At 46.0% G+C, this 27,640-nt stretch overlaps 2 protein-coding genes across 2 annotated transcripts; both read left to right on the forward strand.

The window, feature by feature from the left end:
• Positions 1 to 936: 936 nt before the first annotated feature.
• Positions 937 to 27,182, forward strand: LOC144095192 (uncharacterized). The gene is made up of 11 exons (XM_077628978.1): positions 937 to 1,093; positions 22,667 to 22,753; positions 22,921 to 23,007; positions 23,175 to 23,261; positions 23,429 to 23,515; positions 23,676 to 23,762; positions 23,930 to 24,016; positions 25,706 to 25,792; positions 25,953 to 26,039; positions 26,207 to 26,293; positions 27,169 to 27,182. Exons 1-11 carry the CDS (start codon positions 964 to 966, stop codon positions 27,180 to 27,182), a joined length of 927 nt encoding a protein of 308 aa, XP_077485104.1. The 5' UTR covers positions 937 to 963.
• LOC144094364 (uncharacterized) lies at positions 15,091 to 21,751 on the forward strand. The gene is made up of 2 exons (XM_077628344.1): positions 15,091 to 16,170; positions 21,746 to 21,751. The coding sequence occupies exons 1-2, from the start codon at positions 15,091 to 15,093 to the stop codon at positions 21,749 to 21,751; spliced, it is 1,086 nt and encodes a 361-aa protein (XP_077484470.1).
• Positions 27,183 to 27,640: the final 458 nt, after the last annotated feature.

Below are 27,640 nucleotides of genomic sequence, written 5' to 3' on the forward strand. Positions count from 1 at the left end.
CCGACTGGCCCACACGAAGGTAGAAATCGAAGCTTTATGTCCACCTGATTAAATGAAATGCTCTGCAGCTTTTCGTGTTCTTTGGAGCTGCTTTAAAACGTGTTAGTTTAAAAAGGAAAGCTTCATTTCGTTACCATTACTATAGATATGAAACTGCGTCACAATATTAAATAGCTTAATGAATTTCACATTTCTTTTTGTTCCCACGACGCGTTTTTGAAAATTCTGAATAGACATTGGTTTAAGACTTCTCATAACAGGTATAACTAGCAACCGCCGTGGTGGCTCAGTGGTTATGGCGCTCAGTGTTTTAGTGTTTTTCAATTTTTACGCCCTATATAGGTATAACCTAGACTGTCATGCGCTAGTATAACGCGTTTTCAGCCTCGGTAACGTGTATTTCATCACCCAGAGCCTCAAGTAAGAACTTTTCCCAAGTTCTGTTGAAAATAACTGCGATTGATGGATAGACTGAGCGTTCCCTTTTCAGTGGCCGCATGTAACAGAGAAAGCAAGCGCCATAACAACAAAATTTCTGACTGTCTCTTGATACCATTAAAAAAGACTATGGTAGTAGAGCCAAATACAGCAACAGTCTATCAACACCAAAAACAATGCAACAGTAGAAGACAAACCGCGTCCGTTCAGTCCGTAGTAAGGTTCTGTTGGCGCTGCCTCATTTCGCAAAATATAACAGCACAGATCACCTACTCATGAGCATTTGCGCTCACGTCAAACTCAGAAGCTTAGAGAAATGCTAACCTCCCAGCCAAATGCTCTCGCTAGAGAGAGATGCAACGGCGGGCCCTATTTCCGATAAGAATGCGCGGCCCAATGGGTGCTTTTTATGCTATCTATCTCTCGGGTAACGCACAGGGCAGATAAGGGCTCTTTGCTGATATCACCTGGGCTTCAGTGTGTGTGAGTTCTGCAGCCGGCAGTTCCACGCTCTCAGTCCGAGCAATGGGACCACTTTTCCGCTGCGCGCTTTTCTGCGCAGTTTTTCTGTTGAACGTGAGATTGCACTGCTGCGATGGCTCGTCGGATCCTCAGCCGTCCCAAAATGGCACTGCAACCATTATGAGCCGCACAGGTACGTTTGATTCTAGCCTGTAAATTTCGTCTCTGCGATCATTCAATCTGCCATTTTTCCCTATTCCTTCCTACACTGGAAGTAAGCAATGAGATCCGCTTTGCGTTATCATTGGAGCTTTAAGAAGCAAGCTTTATACAAAGAATATCTATGAAGCCGAAGAAAATGTAGCCACCAGAAAAGGCCAGCAGTCGCAAGCCAGCGCGTTACTACCATGTGCTCTATTCAACCACCGGCATGGCGGTGTGCTTAACTCGGGGCGTGCCGCTCATCGTTTTGCAAGCAGCGCCGCACTGACTGCAGTACCGGTAACTAAGACGTCTTATCGAAGCGGCGCCACTCATCAAGAGATGTGCGCTGATGAACAAGACAAAACAAGTTCAAAAGAAAACTTTTTATCGAGCATTGTTTAAAACGTTGCGATATCATCCATCTCTGACCCGGGCTTACCCCCTGCAAAAATGCATGTTTTCTGCGCGGCTTTGTTAGCATGTGTTCACAGCGAATATTGTCAAAAAGCGCCATTCCACGGGAAGTGTCCCAGACCTCAACAAAGATTACCGCTGATTCTATTCAGAAAAATTAGGGTAATTGCCGATTTTGTGAATTATTATTTCATAATGCTCTCTCACAAAAACATTTTTTTTCACTCACGTAAATGCTCTTTGAATTTTCCACGATGAAAGAAAGGTTGGTTGTTGGTTAAAAAGTTTTGAACAAAGTCTGAAACCAGAGCAAATGACAATCGTTTTATATTATCACCATGCGTTGTTGTTTTTATTATGTGACTTCAGATGTGAACTCTTCTAAAATTTTTGCGTTTTTTTTGGTTCAGGAAAGGAGCCAATCAGTGCGTTTTCAGAAACTTTTTGTATAAACGCGTTTAGTATTTCAGGTATATTCTATTTCCAGTCCTTTTTACCTGTTGCTATCATCATCATCAGCCTCACAACGCCCACTGCAGGGCAAGGACATCTCCCATGTCTTTGCAATTAACCCTATCCTTTGCCAACTGCGGTCACCGTATCCCCACAAACTTCTTAATCTCACCCGCCCACCTAAATTTCTACCGCCCCCCCCCCCCCCCCCCCCACGTTCCCCTTCTCTTGGAATCCACTCCGTTACATTCTAGGACCAGCGGCTATCTTTCCTTCGCATTACATGCCCTGCCCAAGCCCATTTATTCCTCTTGATTTCGACTAGGATGTCAGTAACCAGTGTTTGACTTGGAGAAAAAATAGCGCCTAGCCATGCACACCACAATAAAAAACGAAGACGAGACACAAACGCGTCTTCGTTCTTTCTTGTGGTGTGCATGGTTTTGCACTATTTTTTCTCCAATTCAAGTATGCAGCAACTAGCCCAAAAAGAGGTGCTAAGGCAGTGTTTGACCCCTGATCCACATTGGCCTCTTCCTGTCTCTAATCTTGAACCTATCATTTTTCTGTCCATAGCTGGCGGCGTTGTCCTTAACTTAGGCTGAACCCTTTTTCGTTAGCCTCCACGTTTCTGCCGCGTAGGTGCCTACTGGTAAGATACAGCTATTGTGTACTGGTAAACTGCATTTCATTAATTGCACATAATTAAGAACTGTTCTTTTTAAGAAAAACACTTCCATCATTGACAAAAAGAGGATTTTTCCGTAGATTCGGACCCAAATTAAGCATCCAAGTATTCAGAAAAAAGTAAGCGATATGTATCATTATACACGCCAACTTCTATGTTTCTAATCTAGCAATTTTTTTTCGAGTAAATTCGGTTTGAGGTGAGCAAAAAATGTTTTTAAGTCCAGAAGCCGCCTCACCGGTAGGTAATGCCGATCTGCGCTTAAGTACAAAGCATGCATGTGCCGCAGTTAAACTTCTGGCGCGCTTATGATATCTTGATTCAGTATATATGGGCGCATGCTATTTGCTGCGTGCTAAATTGCCGTAAATCACCCGTTGACGCTGTTTGCGTGTAGGTCCCCCCGTAACAACATTTTATAATACATTTTTTTTATGAAAGTAAAAGGTGACTGCTTCAAAGTCGTCATCTGGACCGAAGATTTATTAGAGACACGGTATTCTAAATGCCACTGATCCCTTTTTTTGTGAGTAAAGCTTATGAGCGCTTTACGAGATATGTAAGAACCTGATTCAACGGCACTCCGCGCAAACCATCGCGTATCTCTCCAAAGGAAATTGACAGCACGTCATCCTCCATCCGCGCGCAGCATCGGCATTACACTGCCGTGCCCATCCGATGTCTTTCCCGCGTTTGCAGTTTTTAACAGTTCCTGAAAGTCATCGCAAGTGAGACGGAGAAAACTGCAGAGAAGGCTTCCATCGCGGTGCTTTAATTCATTTTCTACATGCAGTGAGTAGAAGCAAAGCCGCAGAAAACAGGCCTTTGAATTAATAGGAGACAGGGCTGTGCTCCGGCACCCTCAAAATGGAAGGTCAAAGCAAGCTGCAGTACCAAGCCATTCCGCAAGATTTTTTTCTGATTATGAAGGTTAGTACAAATTGATACCAATAACCGATGATTTCGAATTGCTGCGGAACTATGTAAAGCACCTGAACTAAGTTATTTTTTCTGGAATTGGATTTTACCGCCTTACCTTTGTTTTGAACTCGCCATGTCGAACAACGCATGCTATATCAAGAGGATAAAAATCTTCGCTAGCGGATGGGGATTTTCTAATAGCTGCATTTGCATTGCGACATGTTTTTATGGGTTATTCAGACATAACTGCACAATTTCGCATTAAATAAGCCCCTTTTGAAGGCTTGCACGCTGAATTCGCGCTATTTTTCCGGCACGAAAACTTCCGCCATGCACTTTCCGGCCGAGGAGTTGCCGCAAAGCCTCTGACTGCAGGCAGCAGCACCTGACAACTGTAGGTAACTTGACCGAAAAAGATAGGCACCTTCTCGCACCACGCTCAAAGCAGTCTCAGTTTGGTTGAGATAATATTGGAGCACAAGAAACAAATTCACATTCAACGATACACTTCTAAAATTGTTTCGAAGCTGCGCTCGAAAAATTTACTAGACACCTGTTGATGAATCTGAGGGATTCACGAAAAATAGCAGAGGGCCTTCTATTGGAAATGAAGATTTTGGGCATTCGCCTCGTTGCATCTCCCAAAGTGTGATCTCGCTGATGGAAGCGGGATCCACACAATATGGGTGTGTACGAGTCACCAAAACTTCAATGTGTTATTCTAGTGGGCTCAAGGACACAACCGAGGAGCTCTTGTCTACGATAATATGTCGGCTTGATAACGATGACTATTTTCGACAAATGCACAATCTGCCATGCGAATTACGCCGAGTCTCGGCTTCAACGAAGTCTTACCCTTCTTGCCATTGTGCAGTGCGGTGTTCTGTAGACTTAAAACCGTTGTTTTGACATCGCAAGATTTTTAACAATGTGCACAGATATTTTGGACCAACTTAATATCCACCAATTTACCAGTAGGCACCAAAGTAGCTATTTTCGAGAGCAAAGTTCAACCTGTCTACATGCGGCCGTCATGGCGTGGGTTTCGCGGAAAATTACAGCGTCACATTTGACTACACACCACATTCCAACTGCTGGGTAAACACGCCGGCCACCATACACACGGCTATTGTCTATTTTTCCAACCAGAAAAACAACCCTTTAGAGGCTTCGGTACGGTCTTTCGCAGCCTTTTTTTACTATTTGGAGCATGATACACTTGCAGCCCGCACACTTGAGAACGCAGTGCTCTAGACAACAAAACCATATCTACCACAAGCAAAAAATTATTTCCTTGAATGAGCTTTGTCACTATACAAGAAGAAACAAAACTTTTGTAATCACTGCTATCAAGACGAGGACCATAATTAATTGGCGAGACGGCATTTCTACGCCACTCCAAATGGCAAAAGTGCATGCGCTCCTGTGGCGGCACAGTGAAACGTCAGGCAGCAACAGTAAGCCTGCAGAGGCGATACAAGGATCAGATTCATTTCTCAGAGAAAGGATACGTTTGCTCGGGCTATGAAAAACGCATATGAAATTACAGTATCTTGAGTGCAAATTCTGGAAACGTGAAAAATGAACAAAGCTAGGTTGGAGATTCGCCATGGCAATCGCACTCAAAGGAACGCGACAGCTCAACCATTTAAGACCAGCTACACACACCTTCAACACTTCGTGCTTCATCACATCATACTCAGGCACTCAAAAAATTTAAGCATAGAAACGGGCATCGATACGTTAGAGTTCTTATTGTGAGAGCAAAGATTGAAGCGTTGAAAAGTTGAACATGAGTTAATGAGAAAACGAAGGAAAAGCAGACTAACGCATGAAATTTCCAGTTTGCAGGAGATAAACTCGTGCTGTGAGTGTTAGGGGGCCCCTTCAAACGTTGTTTACGGTTTTTCTTCAGTTAAGAAAAAGCGAAGAGGAATGGAGAATGCGAATCTTGTTCCCTACGTCGGAGAAGATGACGTGAAGTCGACCACTAACTGGCACTGCAAAATGCTCACATCGCTCCTGTGTTGGCCTACCTGACCGCACCAAGCTCCAAAAATTGAGTCACGTACTGACAAAATTACGCCGTTTACAGTGTATTTATACTGATGTCAACAGATTCTGCGCACGTTCGCTTAGCTGAGCGCCACAGTGAATATTCGTGCCAAAAAAAAAGGTGAAGAAGTACATAAGCTCCGTCTTTAGGGTATGATGCGACAGTGTTATTTGGTAACTTAAGCGGCCTGGGACTCTTCCTTCTTTCACCATCACATAACGATTAACCTACCGGTAAGAGCAGAATACACCAGAGATCTCTCCTGTGCAAGTATTCCTTCTCTTTCGCCTAGGTTTCCGCCTACATGCATTTTCTACGTTAAATTCAGAGATCTGGTGGGAGTCATAACACTACTGACGCAGTAGTACAGATATGAAGCGATGCGCCACTGCCCCGGCAGGCGGTTGTTTCAAGTAAAGCCATCGGTGCGGCGTCTGAGACACAGGTATCACACCTATGAAGTGGCGACGTATGTAGCAGCGCCAGACGACTCAGTCAGAGGTGTCATTTATCAAGCCTACGACGGAAGCTCGCCGGAGGAAGTCCGACAAGGCTTCATTAATCGCAACCCGGGTGTCGTGATCCTCGACACTCGTAAGCTGGGTCGTTCAAAAACGATCCAGATAACATTCCAAGGGAACAAAGTTCCGAGCCAGATCTACTATTGGGGATCCGTATTCCATGTGCACCCTTACCGGGAACAAGTCGAAACCTGCTACAACTGCCGGAGAGTCGGACATAGAGCCGACGTCTGCTACAGACCCAAAGCCAACCTGTGCCACCGATGTGGCGAGAACCATCCTGCACCTCCTGATGGGGAGCCACTCACATGTAAACCCGACTGCATCGTGTGCCATGGGGCACACCACACCGGGAGCCGGAATTGCAAGCACCGCCTCGTGGTCCGGAGACAACAACCACATAGGCTTAAAGAGGATGCGGCCCAGCATCACGTGGAAGGTGCGGCCCCACATCACGGGGAGCATCACCCGAGATCCAGGCACCGATCTTCGAGCCAGGCGAGGAACCAAACATGGAACAAGGGCAGAGATAGATCCAGTTCCTTCCCGCCGCTGAGTGGGGCGGCTGATGGAGAGAAGAGCACAAGTTCAGACCGAGGCAGAAGCAGCAGCCGAACCAACAAAAAGGTTAGCTGGCGAAATCCGGCCTGCCAACAGATGAGCGCTCGGGAGAAGGAACTTATAGAACAATTCCACAAAGAGCTTAAGGCGCGTGACGAGGAAAACGCCAGACTAAAGAAAGAAATGGCGGAGCTTCGTCGACTTGTCATGGCCTCGAGAGAGCAAAGAGCACAGTCACAGCAAACACCTGTGCAAGCCCCTCTTAAAGCACCCATTCCCGCATGCGAGGCTATGGAAACAGACAAACGCACCGCAGTTAAAAGACCCCCTCCCCCCGCGGAGAATACCCAAAACAAACGAGCTGCCGAAGCCTCTGCAGGCGATGTACCGCAGCCGGCTACGCCCGCTCCATTAAGAGCTGACCCTAATGCAATCACTACAAGAGTGGATAGCATTCAGAACAAGGTAGACAGCCTAGAGGTTAGAGTAGGAAACTTAGAGGCTAAGGTAGATGCCTTAGCAGTGGAATTCAGACAGTTCCAAACTCAAGTAATGTCTATGTTCCAACAAGTGATGGAGAAGCTGACCGCATTGGAGAACAGCTTAACGTCATTACAGCAAAGAGTGGATCACCAATATGGCACCGTCGCAACAATTTGAGGTATGGCAGTGGAATTGCAGAGGCTTCCGGCGCAAACGGGGGAATCTGCAGTTTCACATTCAAGCACAACAACGTCCACCAGACATTATTGCTCTACAAGAAGCTAGTGGCGCGGTCAAATTACCGGGCTATAAAGCGTTTCTTCCGCCAGGATATGATGCCGGCTCAATTACAGGCGTGTCCACCGCCAAGTTATTACAACGCAATATTACTGCACTACAGCACTCCATAGAAAGTTCAAAGGAAGACTACGTCCTCCTTGAGATTTTACCCAAGAAACGAGGAGATACAAATTTGTTTCTGCTTAATGTATATAGCCCACCCAAAGATAAGGGTACCGGTATACCGGAATTACTTATCAAGACTCTGAGACTAGCGACTAAATCCAAGCTATTAATAGTAGGGGACTTTAACGCACCACACCCGGAATGGGGATACACTAGAGTCGGTCCCAAAGGCAACAGGGTATGGCAAGTGGTCCAAAATCTAGGCCTAACTGTCCTGAACAACCCCCAAGAAATCACGAGACTAGGCAACAGTATATGTAAAGACACGTCGCCAGACCTCACCCTGGCAAAGAACATACAAAACCGAACATGGACTAACACAGGACACACGCTAGGCAGTGACCATTACATTATATCTACCACCTTTGAGACAGCAAGGCATAAATCAGTCTTCAACACAGTAAAAATTACGGACTGGGACAAGTTTAGGGTAATAAGAGAACAAAGACAAAAAGATGAAAGCACATACCCAGTAATTGAACATCTCGTGGACTGGGTGGAATCACTAAAAATGGACATTCAGGCTACCACAGCCGAAATCGGCATGGAAGAAGGACAAGTCACTGACTCTAGGTTATTGCATCTGTGGGAAGCTTATTTCAGCTTGCAAAACCGCTGGAAGAGGAACAAACACAACAAAAATCTTAAAAAGAGAATTGCACAGTTGCAGAGACTAATTGAAAAATATACTCTAGAGCTTCAACACAAACAATGGGAGCAAATTTGCGACCGCATGAATGGCAAGCTCGAGTGCAGGAAAACTTGGCATCTGCTAAGGCACCTTCTTGACCCCGCAGAGGCTAAATCAACTGAACGAGGTCAACTTATGAGATTAGTGTATCAGTATCAAGGCACCATAGAGGAGTTATTAACGGAACTATGAGATCGATACTTAAACACAACCCCAGATGGACCGCTGCCAAACTATCAGGGAACACCAAACGAGAACTTGGACGCTGAGATTATGGAGTCGGAAGTGTGGCTTGCCATGGGGCAACTACGCACCACCTCTGCAGCCGGGCCTGACGGTGTTACTAACAAAGCACTTAGAAACTTGGACGCAGGGTCAGTGACAGCACTCACTGATCTCATGAACAAATACTGGACAGACGGAAACATTCCACAAGAATGTAAACATGCAAAGATTACATTCATTCCAAAGCCAGGCAAGAAATTGTGTATAGAGAATCTACGCCCAATCTCTTTAACATCCTGCTTAGGAAAGTTAATGGAACATATAATTCTCAATCGGTTACAAGAATACGCTGAGGACAATAACTTACTCCCTAACTCCATGCTAAGCTTCAGGGCTAATCTTTTTACCCAAGATGTTATGCTGCAACTCAAGGCAGACATAATAGACATGGAACGCAGCAGAGGAACTAAAGCCGTATTAGGCTTGGATTTGAACAAGGCGTTTGATAATGTCACGCACGATGCAATCTTAAGGAATCTCTCGGACATCAACCCAGGGGAAAGAATTTTCCAGTACATCAAGTCATTTCTCAGTAACAGAACGGCACAGATAGCAGTGGGAGAGATTAAATCAGACTCTATCTCACTTGGAGGTAAAGGAACGCCACAGGGCTCAGTCCTGTCACCCTTCCTTTTTAATCTCTCACTAATTAAAATTCCTTCTAAATTAGCAGCCATCCCGGGGCTGCAACACACATTCTACGCAGATGATATCACTTTATGGACCACAACTGGCAGCGATGGTCAGATAGAGGATACCCTGCAACAAGCTGTAGACATAATACAAGACCTGGCGGGTAAAGCAGGGTTAACCTGCTCGCCCTCCAAGTCCGAATTATTTCTAATCAGATACAAACCAAGGGGCCCTCGAGCAAAAAATTACAAACCTCCGCCTCAACTGAAAATCTGGGTGGAAGGGCTCCTTGTAAAGGAAGTTCAAACTATAAGAATCCTAGGACTCTTCCTTCAGTCGAACCGGAAGAACAAGGAAACACTACAAAAACTCCAGACAACTGTCAATATGACGGTAAGACTAATTAGACGAATTGCAAGCAAAAGGAAGGGAGTGAAGGAGACAGAACTTTGCAAAATAGTACAAGCATTTGTAATAAGCAGGCTTGTCTACGCACTCCCATACTTAAAACTAGACAGTAGTGAAAAAGCCAAAGTAGAGTCTATGATTAGAACAGCATACAAGGTAGCATTAGGGCTACCGAACTGTACCTCCAACGAAAGGTTTCTGGGCTTGGGAGTACACAACACCTTAGACGAGCTTACAGAGGCACACTTAACAATGCAGAGAGGCCGGCTTTCCCGCACCAAAGCAGGAAGAACCATACTTGATTGTTTAGGACTAGGCATACAGTTGCCACCCCAAGATACCAAAACACAGATACCTAAACGCATCGCTAAGGTAATAAGAGTTAAGCCACTAGCTAAGAATATGCATCCTGCTCAGCACGAGGGGAGAAGAAGGGCTAGGGCAAAAGCTCTACACAACATATACAACCAAGATGAACATGCAGTATATGTAGATGCCGAAGAATATCCCCAGAAACAAGCGTTCGCACTAACGGCGGTGGATACGCAAGGTAAACGATAGTCTCCGGCACTACCATAACGAAATCCTCGGAAACGGCAGAAGAGGCGACAATCGCCCTTGCTATCATTAACACAGAAGCTACTACCATACTCAGCGACTCTAAATTTGCCATACGCAATTATGCGAGGGGCAGAATTTCTCAGGCAGCAATGAGCATATTGGGTCAAACCAAAGACTTAGAATTATTTAATTGATATGGGACCCGGCTCACTCGGGGAACCCTGGTAACGAAGCGTCACACATAACAGCTCGAGGATTTGTCAGCCGAGCAGGGGACGCTGTCGTTGCTGAGAGTTTTTCGAAGGACGGCCTGTCATCTTTTCACGATATTACTAATCATTTTAAACTTGAAAGGAGGATATTCCCTCCTCCAGACAAAGCCTTTAATAAGGAGCAGGAGACCACTTGGAGGCGACTCCAGACGCGATCCTTCATGACCCCTTACCTGTTGTCAAAATTCTACCCCGGTGAATACGACCCTGCATGTACATTATGTGGTGATTTAGCCACTTATGATCACCTATTGTGGAATTGTAAAGAGGAGCCGCCCCGGAAATCTCTAATACAGGTTCCTACTCTCGAGCAGTGGGAGGCCGTGTTGGTCAGCTCAGACTTGGGAGTTCAAACCCGGGGCAATGAATGGGCTACCCTGGTCGCTGTCAGCCGTGGACTGATAGCCACCTAGCACGGATCATCTGCATTCTGCCTTTTCTGACGAATTAAATGTTTTCCAATCCAATGAGACACAGGTTGCTCTTCCAAGCTCTCATAAGGCTTATGAGCAGTGCTACTGCGGAAAGGCGGCAATTGCTTTGAATTTCGTAAAATTAATTTCATTCCCACGTGCCCCAGGGGGCAGGTAGCTCGTAACCAGGTAGGCAGGTTCTCATCGTCATGGTAGCTAGGTTAAGGTGCCGTCGCAGCGTAGGTAACCTCGCAAAACCAATTATTAATTTAACTGCCACCTTCCACAGTGGGCAGCTTGGGATGACATCACAAGGTCATCTGACCTTGGCGACAAGTGGGCCACTTGCTTTTCTTGGCGCGCCAATGCCGCCAACGTTGGGTTTTCTGCTGAAAGAAACCCTTAACGTTGCCGCATTAAAAAAAGTCACATGCGATAGGTCGGCCGGTCCGCCGGAAATTCGTAGCATTAGCCTTTCTTCCCGCTTCGCATGACACGACACATCACACACACTTGTACACATCCATCTCAACTGAGCACTTAGCATTATTTGTACCTCTTTAGAGTTGAGACTCTTGCTCAATTGGTCTCCTATTCCATGTCTGATCTCCAGAATCCATCGACCATCGCTTGAAGCGGTGGGTTGCACACCATCACTTAACCGAAGAAAAGCAACCGGCATACACGCGCCGCTCTGCTATATCGCATCAGACGCCGGACAGTTTTTCCCAACACGCGGTTCCAATCCTGTCGCATTATTAATCGGCGCCACATCCGTGCTCTGCGATGAAGGTATACTTCGGCAATGCCTACAGGCCAGGCTCGTTTTAAAGTGAAAAAAAATTGTTTTCGCCTCGATAAAATTTTACTCGAATTGAAATTTCTAGATTAAAAGAAAGAGGTTGACGTGTATAATGAGCCACGTTGCATATACTTCTCTGTATGGTCTTGATGCTTAAGTAGGTCTGAATATCCGAGGAATTTTAGTCATATAATGCGAACGTTGTGTGTGTGTGTGTGTGTGTGTGTGTGTGTGTGTGTGTGTGTGTGTGTGTGTGTGTGTGTGTGTGTGTGTGTGTGTGTGTGTGTGTGTGTGTGTGTGTGTGTGTGTGTGTGTGTGTGTGTGTGTGTGTGTGTGTGTGTGTGTGTGTGTGTGTGTGTGTGTGTGTGTGTGTGTGTGTGTGTGTGTGTGTGTGTGTGTGTGTGTGTGTGTGTGTGTGTGTGTGTGTGTGTGTGTGTGTGTGTGTGTGTGTGTGTGTGTGTGTGTGTGTGTGTGTGTGTGTGTGTGTGTGTGTGTGTGTGTGTGTGTGTGTGTGTGTGTGTGTGTGTGTGTGTGTGTGTGTGTGTGTGTGTGTGTGTGTGTGTGTGTGTGTGTGTGTGTGTGTGTGTGTGTGTGTGTGTGTGTGTGTGTGTGTGTGTGTGTGTGTGTGTGTGTGTGTGTGTGTGTGTGTGTGTGTGTGTGTGTGTGTGTGTGTGTGTGTGTGTGTGTGTGTGTGTGTGTGTGTGTGTGTGTGTGTGTGTGTGTGTGTGTGTGTGTGTGTGTGTGTGTGTGTGTGTGTGTGTGTGTGTGTGTGTGTGTGTGTGTGTGTGTGTGTGTGTGTGTGTGTGTGTGTGTGTGTGTGTGTGTGTGTGTGTGTGTGTGTGTGTGTGTGTGTGTGTGTGTGTGTGTGTGTGTGTGTGTGTGTGTGTGTGTGTGTGTGTGTGTGTGTGTGTGTGTGTGTGTGTGTGTGTGTGTGTGTGTGTGTGTGTGTGTGTGTGTGTGTGTGTGTGTGTGTGTGTGTGTGTGTGTGTGTGTGTGTGTGTGTGTGTGTGTGTGTGTGTGTGTGCGTGCGTGCGTGCGTGTGCGCGTGCGCGCGCGCGCACCTTGGTTTCGGTGATTGTTAGCTTCCTTAATATGTTTGTCAAATGAGCCCCTCATTTCCTTTACCTTGTCTGCTAATAACTTAACGGCGGTCTCGGTTCTGGCAGTCTTGTTGCCATAGGTAGCATAAGAGGGCTCTCGCACAGTTTCCGCCATCGCCGTTACACGGGTGAAATTTCCTACGTTGTCTCCTTCAAGCAGGAGAGCCTCCCAAGAGTAGCGTTCATGATTTTATATATATATATATATTGTAAGGCTAAAGAAGAAGATGCGTCTGATGATTTGAAAAGACGAAGACGAGGTGACAGTGTTCTCGAGAACACTGTCCCCTCCGGCCGCCTCGCTAGGTGGGCCCTTCGCTTGCAAGAATATGATATCCGCGTCGTGTATCGCACCGGCCGCAAGCATCAAGACGCCGATGCTCTGTCACGCTGCCCCCTTCCAGCCGAGATCGCCAGCCTTTCCACCTCCGACGCTTCTCTGCCCTTGCTTCGCCTCAGCGACATGCCTTCAGCGCAACGCATGGATCCCTGGATCGCTTCCCTTCTCGACTTTCTCGCCAACCCGACGGCTGCTTCACCGTCACGTGCGCTCCGCCGCCAAGCTGCCCATTTTGCGATCCGTGACACCCTACTTTATCGCCGTAACTACAACTCCGAAGGTCGCAAGTGGCTGCTCGTTATTCCACGTCACTTACGCTCGGAGATATGCGCATACTTCCATGCTGCCCCCCACAGCGGTCACGCGGGCGTTTTCAAGACCTACACCCGCATACGGCTGCGCTACTACTGGCGCGGAATGTACACCTTTATCATGAAGTACGTGCGCGCATGCATTCCCTGCCAACGTCGCAAGACACCTCCCATCATTCTGCTGCTGAGCTGCAGCCGTTACCATGCCCTCCACGCCCGTTCGACCGCGTTGGCATTGATTTATACGGTCCGCTTCCATACACTGCAGACGGCAACCGTTGGGCTATAGTAGCGGTGGATCACCTTACACGATATGCCGAAACTGCTGCCCTTCCGGCTGCCACAGCGACGGACGTCGCCTCCTTCATTTTGCACCGATTCATCCTTCGCCACGGTGCACCTCGTGAACTGCTCAGTGACCGAGGCCGCGTGTTCTTATCTGAGGTGGTGAAGGCGCTTCTCAAAGAGTGCAACACTATTCACCGAACTACCACCGCCTATCATCCGCAGACCAATGGCCTCACTGAGCGATTTAACCGCACACTCGGAGACATGCTCTCCAAGTACGTCGCTTCTGACCACACGAATTGGGATCTCGTCCTTCCGTACGTTACTTATGCGTACAATACCGCTACGCAGTCTACCACCGGATTCTCTCCTTTCTTCCTACTTTACGGCCGCCAACCCTCTGCTACTATCGACACTATCCTCCCTTACCGCCCTGATGAATCCGAATATCGGCCTGTTTCCGACGCCGCGCAACACGCCGAAGCCTGCCGCCAAATTGCCCGGTCACTCACCACTGACACCCAGCATCGCCAGCGCTCCCGCCTCGACCAAGACCAAACCCCACCGAACTACACTTCTGGTGCACTTGTGTGGCTCTGGATCCCTTCAGGAACTCCCGGTCTCTCCTCAAAATTTCTTGCGAAGTACCATGGTCCCTACCGTGTGCTGGAGCGCACCTCTCCGGTTAATTATATCGTGGAACCCCTCACGCGTCTCCTGATCTCCGCCGCCGAGGACGGGAGACCGTTCATGTCCAGCGCCTCAAGCCCTACTACGACCCCGCCGTCTTGCCATCATCCTAAGTCGCCAGGATGGCTCCTCTTGTCCCCGGGGTGATTGTAAGGCTAAAGAAGAAGATGCGTCGGATGATTTGAAAAGACGAAGACGAGGTGACAGTGTTCTCGAGAGTTTTTGCCAGCGCTACGCTTGTGTGTCTTTTGCCGATCTGATCCCAGACTGCTGCCGTTGCCGTTCCCGTCGCCCCAGTACCTCGTAACAAACCCCCCGTTACAATATATATATATATATATATATATATATATATATATATATATATATATATATATATATATATATATATATATATTGCAATGGATAGAAGAGATGAATGAAGTCTCTCGGAGGCGCACGTGCTCTGGGATTCGGTGCTGTGTGCCTGGTGCTCTGTGCGGGCCGCCCTGTGCTCTTGACCTGTGTGCTGTGCCCGGGCGTTCTCGCGTCGTTCCCGCCTGGACCACGTAACATCTTTGGTGGAGGTGCGGATTTTACGCTGCGCACACCACGCAGCTTCGTAGTACTCGTCAGGCCGGGACTACCACCATGGCTCCACCCGGCCGGTCAAGGAGCCCCATTACCCCCACTACCCCTCTTTTCGTCATCATGGCTCCTCCTCGTGACCCCGGCACGTTTTCCGGCACAGATGGCTCGGACGTCGAAGACTGGATTAACCTCTACGAGCGTGTCAGCAACTACAACAGGTGGGACCCTACGCTAATGCTCGCGAACGTCATCTTTTACCTCAATGGCACGGCGCGCGTATGGTACGAGACCCACGAGGAAGAGCTAACAAGTTGGGACACCTTTAAGGAAAAGTTGAAGACGCTTTTCGGTAGACCTGATGACCGCCAGCTCGCCGCCAAGAAACAGCTGGCTACTCGAGCACAATATTCTACCGAGAGCTACGTGGCCTACATTCAGGACATCTTGGCGCTTTGTCACAAGGTCGACTCCGCAATGAGTGAGACCGATAAAGTGGGTCACGTGCTCAAAGGCATTGCCGACGATGCGTCCCACTTGCTTGTTTGCAAATACTGTACCTCAATTGACTCCATCATAAACGAGTGCCGTCGATTTGATCAAGTCAAAGGCCGCCGCATTTCGCCGTCGTTTTCTCGCCTTCCCAACACGGCCGCGACATCTTCCTGTGAGGACCACCGATCACCATCCCGCACGCCCTCGGACGCCCCTGCCGTCACCGATTCAGTCACCCGGATCGTCCGACGTGAACTGGAGGCCCTCGCACCTGTGATATCCCCGCCCTCCGTCCCTGATACAACCCTGCCCGCTGTGTCGCTGATTCAGGCCGTCGTGCGGCAGGAATTCGCTCATCAGAACCTCGCTCCGGCAGTGTGCGCCATCAGAAGCCCGGACACCCCCCAGCCCCCTCCCTGTGCTTTTCGTCGCACCTATTATTCTCTGCCCCGTTCCCGCAATCCCAATGACTGGCGCACGGCGGACGACCGTCCCATTTGCTTCCGGTGCTCTCGCATTGGCCACATCGCCCGTCATTGCCGCAGTCCATGGTCTTCAACGCCCCGCAACGTCTTCCCCTCCTTCTACAGTCCCGCCTCATCCCACAACTTCTCGACCCGCGCCCCGTCCGAACCGTCTGCACCAGCCGTACCCTCTCCACGCCGATTCTCCCGCTCTCCGTCCCCGCAGGGCCGCCGCTCTCGTTCCCCCCAGTCGCCTTCTCGCAGCCGCTCCCAATTGGAAAACTAAGTGCTGCAGCTCCCGGAGGTGACGCTGCATCAACGACCCGGACTACAAATCCTCTCTCGACCACTCGACCTAATCTTCTGAACGTCACTATCGACCGTGTTCCTGTGCACGCCCTGATTGACACCGGTGCTCATGTATCAGTAATGAGTGCCGCCCTCCGCCGTCGCCTCCGCAAAGTACTCACGCCTGCAACATCCCGTGTGTGTCGCGCATGGTGGCATGCCTGCTGTGGACGGTATGTGTACCGCGCGCGTTACTATTGCCGGCCAGAGTATACCAGTTCAGTTCACCGTGCTGACCACCTGTGCCCATTACCTTATCCTCGGCTTAGATTTTTTGACTGCCCATTCCGCCCTCATTGACTGCTCGGAGGGTGTTCTACACCTCGCCCTTCCAATGCTGGATTCAGACCCACTTGATGTATCACTGCGAATGTTCAGTACCGCATATGCTCGCCTCTCATCCCGAACCGCCTCTTTTGTTCCATTGACCCCATCTCGCCCAGTTCCCGATGGCGACTATCTCGTTACTCCCAATCTTGACCTCCTCCTGACCCGTAACGTTGCCCTACCTTATACCATTGCCACCATCCAAGCAAACGCCCTCTCTCTGCCTTTCCTCAACTTCGGCCTCACTTCTCAAGTGCTACCGTCCGGCATCTGCGTCGCTACGCTATCCCCTCTCGCTCCTTGCCACGTGGCTACGTTGCCCGCTACCCCAGTTCCAGAAACCGCCGCACCGCGCCGGCAGTCTCTTCTGTCGACCGACACCTTCACAACCATGATGGCTACCGACCTCCATCCCGATCAAACTGCCAAGCTTCGTGCCCTTCTCGAATCTTTTTCGGATATTTTTGACGTGAACAACACCGCGCTGGGTCAAACACTCGCCGTCAGGCACCGCATTGAAACAGGCGATGCCCCTCCCATCCGCCGCCGCTCTTACCGGGTCTCTCACGCCGAGCGTCAAGTAGCCAATGCGGAAGTTACTAAAATGCTAGAAAAAAACATTATCGAACCCTCACACAGTCCCTGGGCCTCACCCGTCGTCCTTGTCAGGAAAAAGGATGGCTCATGGCGTTTTTGCATTGATTATCGCCACCTGAATAAGATAACTAAAAAGGACCTGTACCCCCTGCCGCGTATCGATGACGCGCTTGACTGCCTCCATGGTGCCAAATTCTTCTCGTCCATAGATCTTCGCTCCGGCTACTGGCAAATTGCTGTAGATGAACAGGACCGTGAGAAAAGCGCTCTTGTGACTCCTGGTGGCCTTTATCAATTCAAAGTTATGCCTTTCGGATTATGCAACGCACCAGCCACATTTGAACGCATGATGGATGCTCTTTTGCAAGGATTTAAGTGGTCCACCTGCCAGTGCTATCTCGATGACGTCATTGTCTTTTCGCCCTCGTTTTCCTCTCACCTCACTGACCTTTCTCAGATCCTTTCCCTCTTTCGTCATGCTGGCCTGCAGCTCAACTCGTCTAAGTGCCGTTTCCCGCGCCGTCAACTCGCCATCTTGGGTCATGTCGTCGACGACACGGGGGTGCACCCTGGCCCTGATAAGATCCGAGCCGTTAAAGACTTTCCTCAGCCACGTTCCTGTAACGACGTCCGCAGCTTATTAGGGCTGTGCTCCTACTTTCGTCTATTTGTTGAAGGCTTCGCCGACATCGCCCGCCCCCTCACCGACCTCCTGAAAAAGGACGCCACCTTCATCTGGGGACCCGACCAAGCACACGCGTTTTCCACCTTGATATTGAAGCTTACTACCACGCCAGTTCTGGACCACTTCGATGTGACAGCTCCCACTGAAGTCCGCACAGACGCCAGTGGCTATGGCATCGGCGCTATTCTCTCTCAGAGGCAATCCGAACAGCACCGTGTCATCGCCTACGCCAGTCGCCTCCTCTCCGCCCCGGAGCGCAATTACTCAATTACCGAACGTGAGTGCTTAGCCCTTGTCTGGGCGGTTGGGAAATTCCGCCCATATTTCTACGGCCGCCCTTTTACGGTTGTCACCGACCACCATGCGCTCTGCTGGCTCTCATCACAGAAAGATCCTACTGGCCGCCTAGGTCGCTGGGCTTTACACCTCCAAGACTTCGACTATACCGTGGTATATAAGTCAGGTAGGCTACACACTGATGCTGATTGCCTCTCCCGCTATCCCGTTGACTCTTCTGATCATTCTGGCAGTGACTCCGCCGCTGACCTCTTCTCGCTCTCTGCTCTTACTCACCTTGGCGATGAGCAGCGACGAGATATCGAGCTCCGCTCTATTATTTCCCGCCTCAGATCCTCTTCATCTGACCCTGCCCTGCGCCGGTTTGTACTTCATCATGACACACTCTACCGCAGAAGCCTGAACCCCGCCGGCCCAGACCTACTGCTTGTTGTCCCGAAGCATCTGCGCAACGACGTCCTCCACGAGCTCCATGACCTCCCCACTGCTGGACATCTGGGTGTCTCGCGTACTTACGCCCGCGTGCGTCGTCGCTTCTTTTGGCCCCGTCTGTACCAGTCCGTCCGCCGCTATGTTCGTGCCTGCGACCAGTGCCAGCGCCGGAAACGTCCCGCCACGCTCTCCGCGGGTTTGCCCCAGCCTCTTGATGTGCCCCCTGGACCATTCTATCGTGTTGGCTTGGATCTTTTGGCCCGCTTCCGGAGTCCACCTCCGGAAACAAATGGATTGCCGTTGCGACAGATTATGCTACTCGCTATGCCATCACGTGGGCCTTTCCACCAGTACTGCTACCGACGTGGCCGATTTTCTCCTCTACGACCTCATCCTCCGTCATGGTGCACCCCGCCAACTTCTCACCGACCGCGGCCGTTGCTTTCTCTCTAAAGTTGTCGACGACATTCTCCGTTCCTGCTCAACAAAACATAAGCTGACCACCGCCTATCATCCCCAAACCAACGGTCTTACAGAGCACCTCAACCGCACTCTCACGGATATGCTCGCAATGTACGTTTCCCCGGACCATCAGGACTGGGACATTGCCCTTCCATACGTGACATTGGCCTACAATTCTTCTCGTCATGACACTGCCGGTTACTCCCCGTTCTATCTCTTGTACGGTCGTGAACCCCAATTACTTTTGGACACGCTGCTTCCGACATCTCCTTCCCCGCCATCTGAATATGCCCACGACGCTATTGCCCGCGCCGACCACGCCCGCCGGCTGGCTCGCTCCCGCCTACAAGCCTCGCAGGCCTCGCAGCAGGACTACTACGACCGCCGCCACCGCATGGTAACTTTTTCCCCTGGAGCCCTCGTCTTGCTTTGGTCGCCCACACGCCGTGTCGGGCTTTGCGAAAAACTAATGTCCCGCTATGTTGGCCCATACCGTGTGCTCCGCCAGGTCACCGCCGTCACCTACGAGATTGCCCCGGCCTTTCCGGAGACCACCTCCGGTGCATCACAGAGTGACGTTGTCCACGTCTCTCGCCTCAAGCCCTACGTGTCGCAATCCCTTGCCCCGCCCTAATTTCCACCGAGACGGTGTTTTTTTGCGACCGGGGGCCATGCAACGGATAGAAGAAGAGATGAATGAAGACTCTCGGAGGCGCGCGTGCTCTGGGATTCGGTGTTGTGTGCCTGGTGCTCTGTGCGGGCCGCCCTGTGCTCTTGACCTGTGTGCTGTGCCCGGGCGTTCTCGCGTCGTTCCCGCCTGGACCACGTAACAATATATATATATATATATATATATATATATATATATATATATATATATATATATATATATATATATATATATATATGTATGTATGTATATTCCCAAGTACATGCTCCAGCTCGGGTAAGCGTTATCGCTTGTGTGCGTGGCAGGGCAGCCGGGGAGTTAAGTACATGACTCAGCAGTGAATAAAATAGAAAAACAAAAGAGAGCTCGAACAAGACCGACTCGGAAATTGCTTCCGCGATGCAATAAAATAGAAACACAAAAACACAAAAGAGCTCGAACCAGACAGATTCAGAAATTGCTTCCGCGATGCGAGGAGAACACAAGTACAAAAAACGTAGAGTACAAGACAGCATTCCACCGTTGTCACTTTCATGCACGAAATGGCAACGCTGAGAACATAGAAAAAACAGATTAAAAATTTGTCACTCAATATTACTATTCAACAACGATCGAGGAAACTTCTTAAGTTGTTTTAATACATTAATGCTCGGGGCGGTTTGCATCTTATTGAAGTAATAAGGAACATAATGACTGCGGGTTTTTTTCTTCATAATTAGTGTATCTCCATGGTATGACGTATTTTTCCGTCTGACGGAGAGACCGTACTTTGTTGTTATCGATTTTAAAGACGCTGTGGAAGAAATGTTTGCGCAATATGTCAAAAATAAATTGCTTGTGTACAGGTAGCACCTCAAAATGTAGCCATACTAGCTATTACTGCTTTATCATGACAGCTGGTTCCGTAGGCGAGATTAGATGCAATTCTGTACAGTATGCGGCTTAGTATGTTTAGTTTATATAATGATGCGGTTCCGTAAATTGTTATTCCATATCGCAATATGGATTCTTCTTATACTTTATAAATCATTTTTCTAACCGACACATCGCAAATAGATCGTAGGACATACATATAAACACACACCACGCGCAAACGTTTGGCTAGCTCTTGAATATGAGAGTTACATGAGAGTTTCGTCAAATGTCATGCCAAGATACTTAAAGCTCGATTTAAGTTCCAAAGGTGGGCATGAACAGCATGTACAATTCTTATCATGAAGATATATATTAGAGCATGTTCGAAGTTTTTTGTATGGACTATGAAAACAAGGAAGGCAGGTTTATGAGATATTAGTATAAATCTGATTAGCGTTGAAAAATTCAAAAATGAACATCCCGTTGCATCCTGCCGGATGCTTCTTCATAAGTTTCACTTGGTATCACCAGAGCAGTGTCATCTGCATATAAAAAAATCTGAGAGCTTAAAGGAAGATCGGTCATGTCATTGACGTAAATATTCAATAATAAGGGCCCTAAAACTGAGCACTGAGGAACACCAGTAGAAAGTGTAACATTGTACTATATGATTCGCCTATTCGAACGTATTGTTCTCGATCAGTAAAATAGCTCTTAAAAAACGGCATGTAAGGACCTCTGAAACCAAAATGATCGAGTTTAGCTAATAGTAAATTATGGTTGATAGTATAAAACACTTTTTGCAAATCAATAAAAAGTGTAAGGACAATGTTATTTTCATCTATTTCTTTACAGAATAAATCATGAAAATCTTCTAGTAGGCTTACGGTACTTTTACCTTTGCGGAAACTATACTGGGCGGCATTTAGTAGATGGCAATTATCACAAAAGGACGTGATGCAGGCATGTACAATTTTCTCCATGATACAAGCGATGGCGGACAAGATCGCAATTGGCCTGTAATTCTTAAAATCTCTTTTAGAGCCTTTTTTGTGCAAAGTTCTTATCAAACTTATTTTCATGTAGCAATGATTGTGTCCAGTTGTGAAAGTTTCGTTGATAATATAAAGTAATACGGTTTTAAATCTGTCAAAATGCACTATGAGATCCCTCATCCTAACACCATCTTACCCTGGCGTTTTTGAAATTGACATTGTTTTCAATACATCCCGTAAATCTAGCTCAGTAACAGTAGGCATGTAAGCTGAATGGATGTTCGAAGTAGTAGTAGAAGGTTTCCTTATTGACAAAGCTATATATATATATATATATATATATATATATATATATATATATATATATATATATATATATATATATATATATATATATATATATATATATATATAAACATATTAAGGAAGCCAACAGTCACCGAAACCAAGGTGCATAGGGGAATGTTTCTATTGTTTTATTATCTAGTGCCAATCAATTAGTTTTAAAGAAAATTACTTATAAAGCAGCAGAAAAAACAACCATGCCGCCGGTGGGATCCGAACGCACGACCTCCGAATATCGCGTCAGATGCTCTTACCAACTGAGCTACGGCGACGGCTGTCCAATCTGCTGCTTTCGCAGGTATTTATGTTTAGCGTGTAAGCGAACCTTGAGAGTGTTCACAAGCGCCACCCTCGTCCATAGCGGTGGACGTAGCACGCCTCTAATAACGCGAGTGTGACGTAGAAGGTCATCTAACGGCGAGGGCGGAACTGTGCGAGAGCCCTCTTATGCTACCTATGGCGAAAAATACACATTCCACCTAGGCAAACCAACACGCGTGGGTAAGCACTTAAAGCGACAAACGCTATCCAGTATTCAAATCTATAAACTTTCTTATACCGTTATCATCACATGCTAAATTCATATCATGAAGAGAACTAAATTTTGTTTAAGCTTATCTTCATTAGGAAAACAGACGAACTGTTTATTTTTGCGCCTTTTTCACAGATAAATGCTCAGAAGACGAAAAGAAGAACGCAAGCTGCAAGGCAAACGAAAAATGCACATTCCATCTAAACCAGCCAACATGCGTGGGTAAGCACTTAAAGCGACAAACGCTATCCAGTATTCAAATCTATAAACTTTCTTATACCGTTATCATCACATGCTAAATTCACATCATGATCAGAAATAAATTTTGTTGTAAGCTTATATTCAATAGGAAAACACGCGAACTGTTTATTTTTGCGCCTTTTTCACAGATAAATGCTCAGAAGACGAAAAGAAGAACGCAAGCTGCAAGGCAAACGAAAAATGCACATTCCATCTAAACCAGCCAACATGCGTGGGTAAGCACTTAAAGCGACAAACGCTATCCAGTATTCAAATCTATAAACTTTCTTATACCGTTATCATCACATGCTAAATTCACATCATGATCAGAAATAAATTTTGTTGTAAGCTTATATTCAATAGGAAAACACGCGAACTGTTTATTTTTTCGCCTTTTTCACAGATAAATGCTCAGAAGACGAAAAGAAGAACGCAAGCTGCAAGGCAAACGAAAAATGCACATTCCATCTAGACCTACCAACATGCGTGGGTAAGCACTTAAAGCGACAAACGCTATCCAGTATTCAAATCTCTAAACTTTCTTATACCGTTATCATCACATGCTAAATTCACTTCATGATCAGAACTACATTTTGTTGTAAGCTTATCTTCATTAGGAAAACACACGGACTGTTCATTTTTGCGCCTTTTTCACAGATAAATGCTCAGAAGACGAAAAGAAGACCGCAAGCTGCAAGGCAAACGAAAAATGCACATTCCATCTAGACCAACCAACATGTGTGGGTAAGCACTTAAAGCGACAAACGCTATCCAGTATTCAAATCCATAAACTTTCTTATACCGCACAAGCTAAATTCACATAATGATCAGAACTAAATATTGTTGTAAGCTTATCTTCATTAGGAAAACACACGAACTGTTTATTTTTGCGCCTTTTTCACAGATAAATGCTCAGAAGACGAAAAGAAGAACGCAAGCTGCAAGTCAAACGAAAAATGCACATTCCATCTAAACCAACCAACATGCGTGTGTAAGCACTTAAAGCGACAAACGCTATCCAGTATTCAAATCTATAAACTTTCTTATACCGTTATCATCACATGCTAAATTCACATTATGATCAGAAATAAATTTTGTTGTAAGCTTATATTCAATAGCAAAACACGCGAACTGTTTATTTTTGCGCCTTTTTCACAGATAAATGCTCAGAAGACGAAAAGAAGAACGCAAGCTGCAAGGCAAACGAAAAATGCACATTCCATCTAGACCTACCAACATGCGTGGGTAAGCACTTAAAGCGACAAACGCTATCCAGTATTCAAATCTCTAAACTTTCTTATACCGTTATCATCACATGCTAAATTCACTTCATGATCAGAACTACATTTTGTTGTAAGCTAATCTTCATTAGGAAAACACACGAACTGTTCATTTTTGCGCCTTTTTCACAGATAAATGCTCAGAAGACGAAAAGAAGAACGCAAGCTGCAAGGCAAACGAAAAATGCACATTCCATCTAGACCAACCAACATGCGTGGGTAAGCACTTAAAGCGACAAACGCTATCCAGTATTCAAATCTATAAACTTTCATATACCGTTATCATCACATGCTAAATTCACATATTGATCAGAACTAAATTTTGTTGTAAGCTTATCTTCATTAGGAAAACACACGAACTGTTTATTTTTGCGCCTTTTTCACAGATAAATGCTCAGAAGACGACAAGAAGAACGCAAGCTGCAAGGCAAACGAAAAATGCACATTCCATCTAGACCAACCAACATGCGTGGGTAAGCACTTAAAGCGACAAACGCTATCCAGTATTCAAATTTATAAACTTTCTTATGCCGTTATCATCACATGCTAAATTCACATCATGATCAGAACTAAATTTTATTTAAGCTTATCTTCATTAGGAAAACACACGAAGTGTTTATTTTTGCGTCTTTTTCACAGATATTTGCTCAGAAGACGAAAAGAAGAACGCAAGCTGCAAGGCAAACGAAAAATGCACATTCCATCTAGACCAACCAACATGCGTGGGTAAGCACTTAAAGCGACAGACGCTATCCAGTATTAAAATCTATACACTTTCATATACCGTTATCATCACATGCTAAATTCACATCATGATCAGAACTAAATTTTATTTAAGCTTATCTTCATTAGGAAAACACACAAAGTGTTTATTTTTGCGTCTTTTTTCGCAGATATTTGCTCAGAAGACGAAAAGAAGAACGCAAGCTGCAAGGCAAACGAAAAATGCACATTCCATCTAGACAAACCAACATGCGTGGGTAAGCACTTAAAGCGACAAACGCTATCCAGTATTCAAATCTATAAACTTTCTGATACCGTTATCATCACATGCTAAATTCACATCATGATCAGAACTAAATTTTATTTAAGCTTATCTTCACTAGGAAAACACACGAAGTGTTTATTTTTGCGTCTTTTTCACAGATATTTGCTCAGAAGACGAAAAGAAGAACGCAAGCTGCAAGGCAAACGAAAAATGCACATTCCATCTACACCAACCAACATGCGTGGGTAAGCACTTAAAGCGACAAACGCTATCCAGCATTCAAATCTATAAACTTTCTTATACCGTTATCATCACATGCTAAATTCACATCATGATCAGAACTAAATTTTGTTGTAAGCTTATCTTCATTAGGAAAACACACGAACTGTTTATTTTTGCGCCTTTTTCACAGATAAATGCTCAGAAGACGAAAAGAAGAACGCAAGCTGCAAGGCAAACGAAAAATGCACATTCCATCTACACCAACCAACATGCGTGGGTAAGCACTTAAAGCGACAAACGCTATCCAGCATTCAAATCTATAAACTTTCTTATACCGTTATCATCACATGCTAAATTCACATCATGATCAGAACTAAATTTTGTTGTAAGCTTATCTTCATTAGGAAAACACACGAACTGTTTATTTTTGCGCCTTTTTCACAGATAAATGCTCAGAAGACGAAAAGAAGACCGCAAGCTGCAAGGTAAACGAAAAATGCACATTCCATCTAGACCAACCAACATGTGTGGGTAAGCACTTAAAGCGACAAACGCTATCCAGTATTCAAATCTATAAACTTTCTTATACCGCACAAGCTAAATTCACATAATGATCAGAACTAAATATTGTTGTAAGCTTATCTTCATTAGGAAAACACACGAACTGTTTATTTTTGCGCCTTTTTCACAGATAAATGCTCAGAAGACGAAAAGAAGAACGCAAGCTGCAAGTCAAACGAAAAATGCACATTCCATCTAAACCAACCAACATGCGTGGGTAAGCACTTAAAGCGACAAACGCTATCCAGTATTCAAATCTATAAACTTTCTTATACCGTTATCATCACATGCTAAATTCACATTATGATCAGAAATAAATTTTGTTGTAAGCTTATATTCAATAGCAAAACACGCGAACTGTTTATTTTTGCGCCTTTTTCACAGATAAATGCTCAGAAGACGAAAAGAAGAACGCAAGCTGCAAGGCAAACGAAAAATGCACATTCCATCTAGACCTACCAACATGCTTGGGTAAGCACTTAAAGCGACAAACGCTATCCAGTATTCAAATCTCTAAACTTTCTTATACCGTTATCATCACATGCTAAATTCACTTCATGATCAGAACTACATTTTGTTGTAAGCTAATCTTCATTAGGAAAACACACGAACTGTTCATTTTTGCGCCTTTTTCACAGATAAATGCTCAGAAGACGAAAAGAAGAACGCAAGCTGCAAGGCAAACGAAAAATGCACATTCCATCTAGACCAACCAACATGCGTGGGTAAGCACTTAAAGCGACAAACGCTATCCAGTATTCAAATTTATAAACTTTCTTATGCCGTTATCATCACATGCTAAATTCACTTCATGATCAGAACTACATTTTGTTGTAAGCTAATCTTCATTAGGAAAACACACGAACTGTTCATTTTTGCGCCTTTTTCACAGATAAATGCTCAGAAGACGAAAAGAAGAACGCAAGCTGCAAGGCAAACGAAAAATGCACATTCCATCTAGACCAACCAACATGCGTGGGTAAGCACTTAAAGCGACAAACGCTATCCAGTATTCAAATTTATAAACTTTCTTATGCCGTTATCATCACATGCTAAATTCACTTCATGATCAGAACTACATTTTGTTGTAAGCTAATCTTCATTAGGAAAACACACGAACTGTTCATTTTTGCGCCTTTTTCACAGATAAATGCTCAGAAGACGAAAAGAAGAACGCAAGCTGCAAGGCAAACGAAAAATGCACATTCCATCTAGACCAACCAACATGCGTGGGTAAGCACTTAAAGCGACAAACGCTATCCAGTATTCAAATCTATAAACTTTCATATACCGTTATCATCACATGCTAAATTCACATAATGATCAGAACTAAATTTTGTTGTAAGCTTATCTTCATTAGGAAAACACACGAACTGTTTATTTTTGCGCCTTTTTCACAGATAAATGCTCAGAAGACGACAAGAAGAACGCAAGCTGCAAGGCAAACGAAAAATGCACATTCCATCTAGACCAACCAACATGCGTGGGTAAGCACTTAAAGCGACAAACGCTATCCAGTATTCAAATTTATAAACTTTCTTATGCCGTTATCATCACATGCTAAATTCACATCATGATCAGAACTAAATTTTATTTAAGCTTATCTTCATTAGGAAAACACACGAAGTGTTTATTTTTGCGTCTTTTTCACAGATATTTGCTCAGAAGACGAAAAGAAGAACGCAAGCTGCAAGGCAAACGAAAAATGCACATTCCATCTAGACCAACCAACATGCGTGGGTAAGCACTTAAAGCGACAAACGCTATCCAGTATTCAAATCTATAAACTTTCTTATACCGTTATCATCACATGCTAAA

Source organism: Amblyomma americanum, chromosome 6 (assembly GCF_052857255.1).
Source record: "Amblyomma americanum isolate KBUSLIRL-KWMA chromosome 6, ASM5285725v1, whole genome shotgun sequence".
Classification (NCBI taxonomy): Eukaryota; Metazoa; Arthropoda; class Arachnida; order Ixodida; family Ixodidae; genus Amblyomma; species Amblyomma americanum.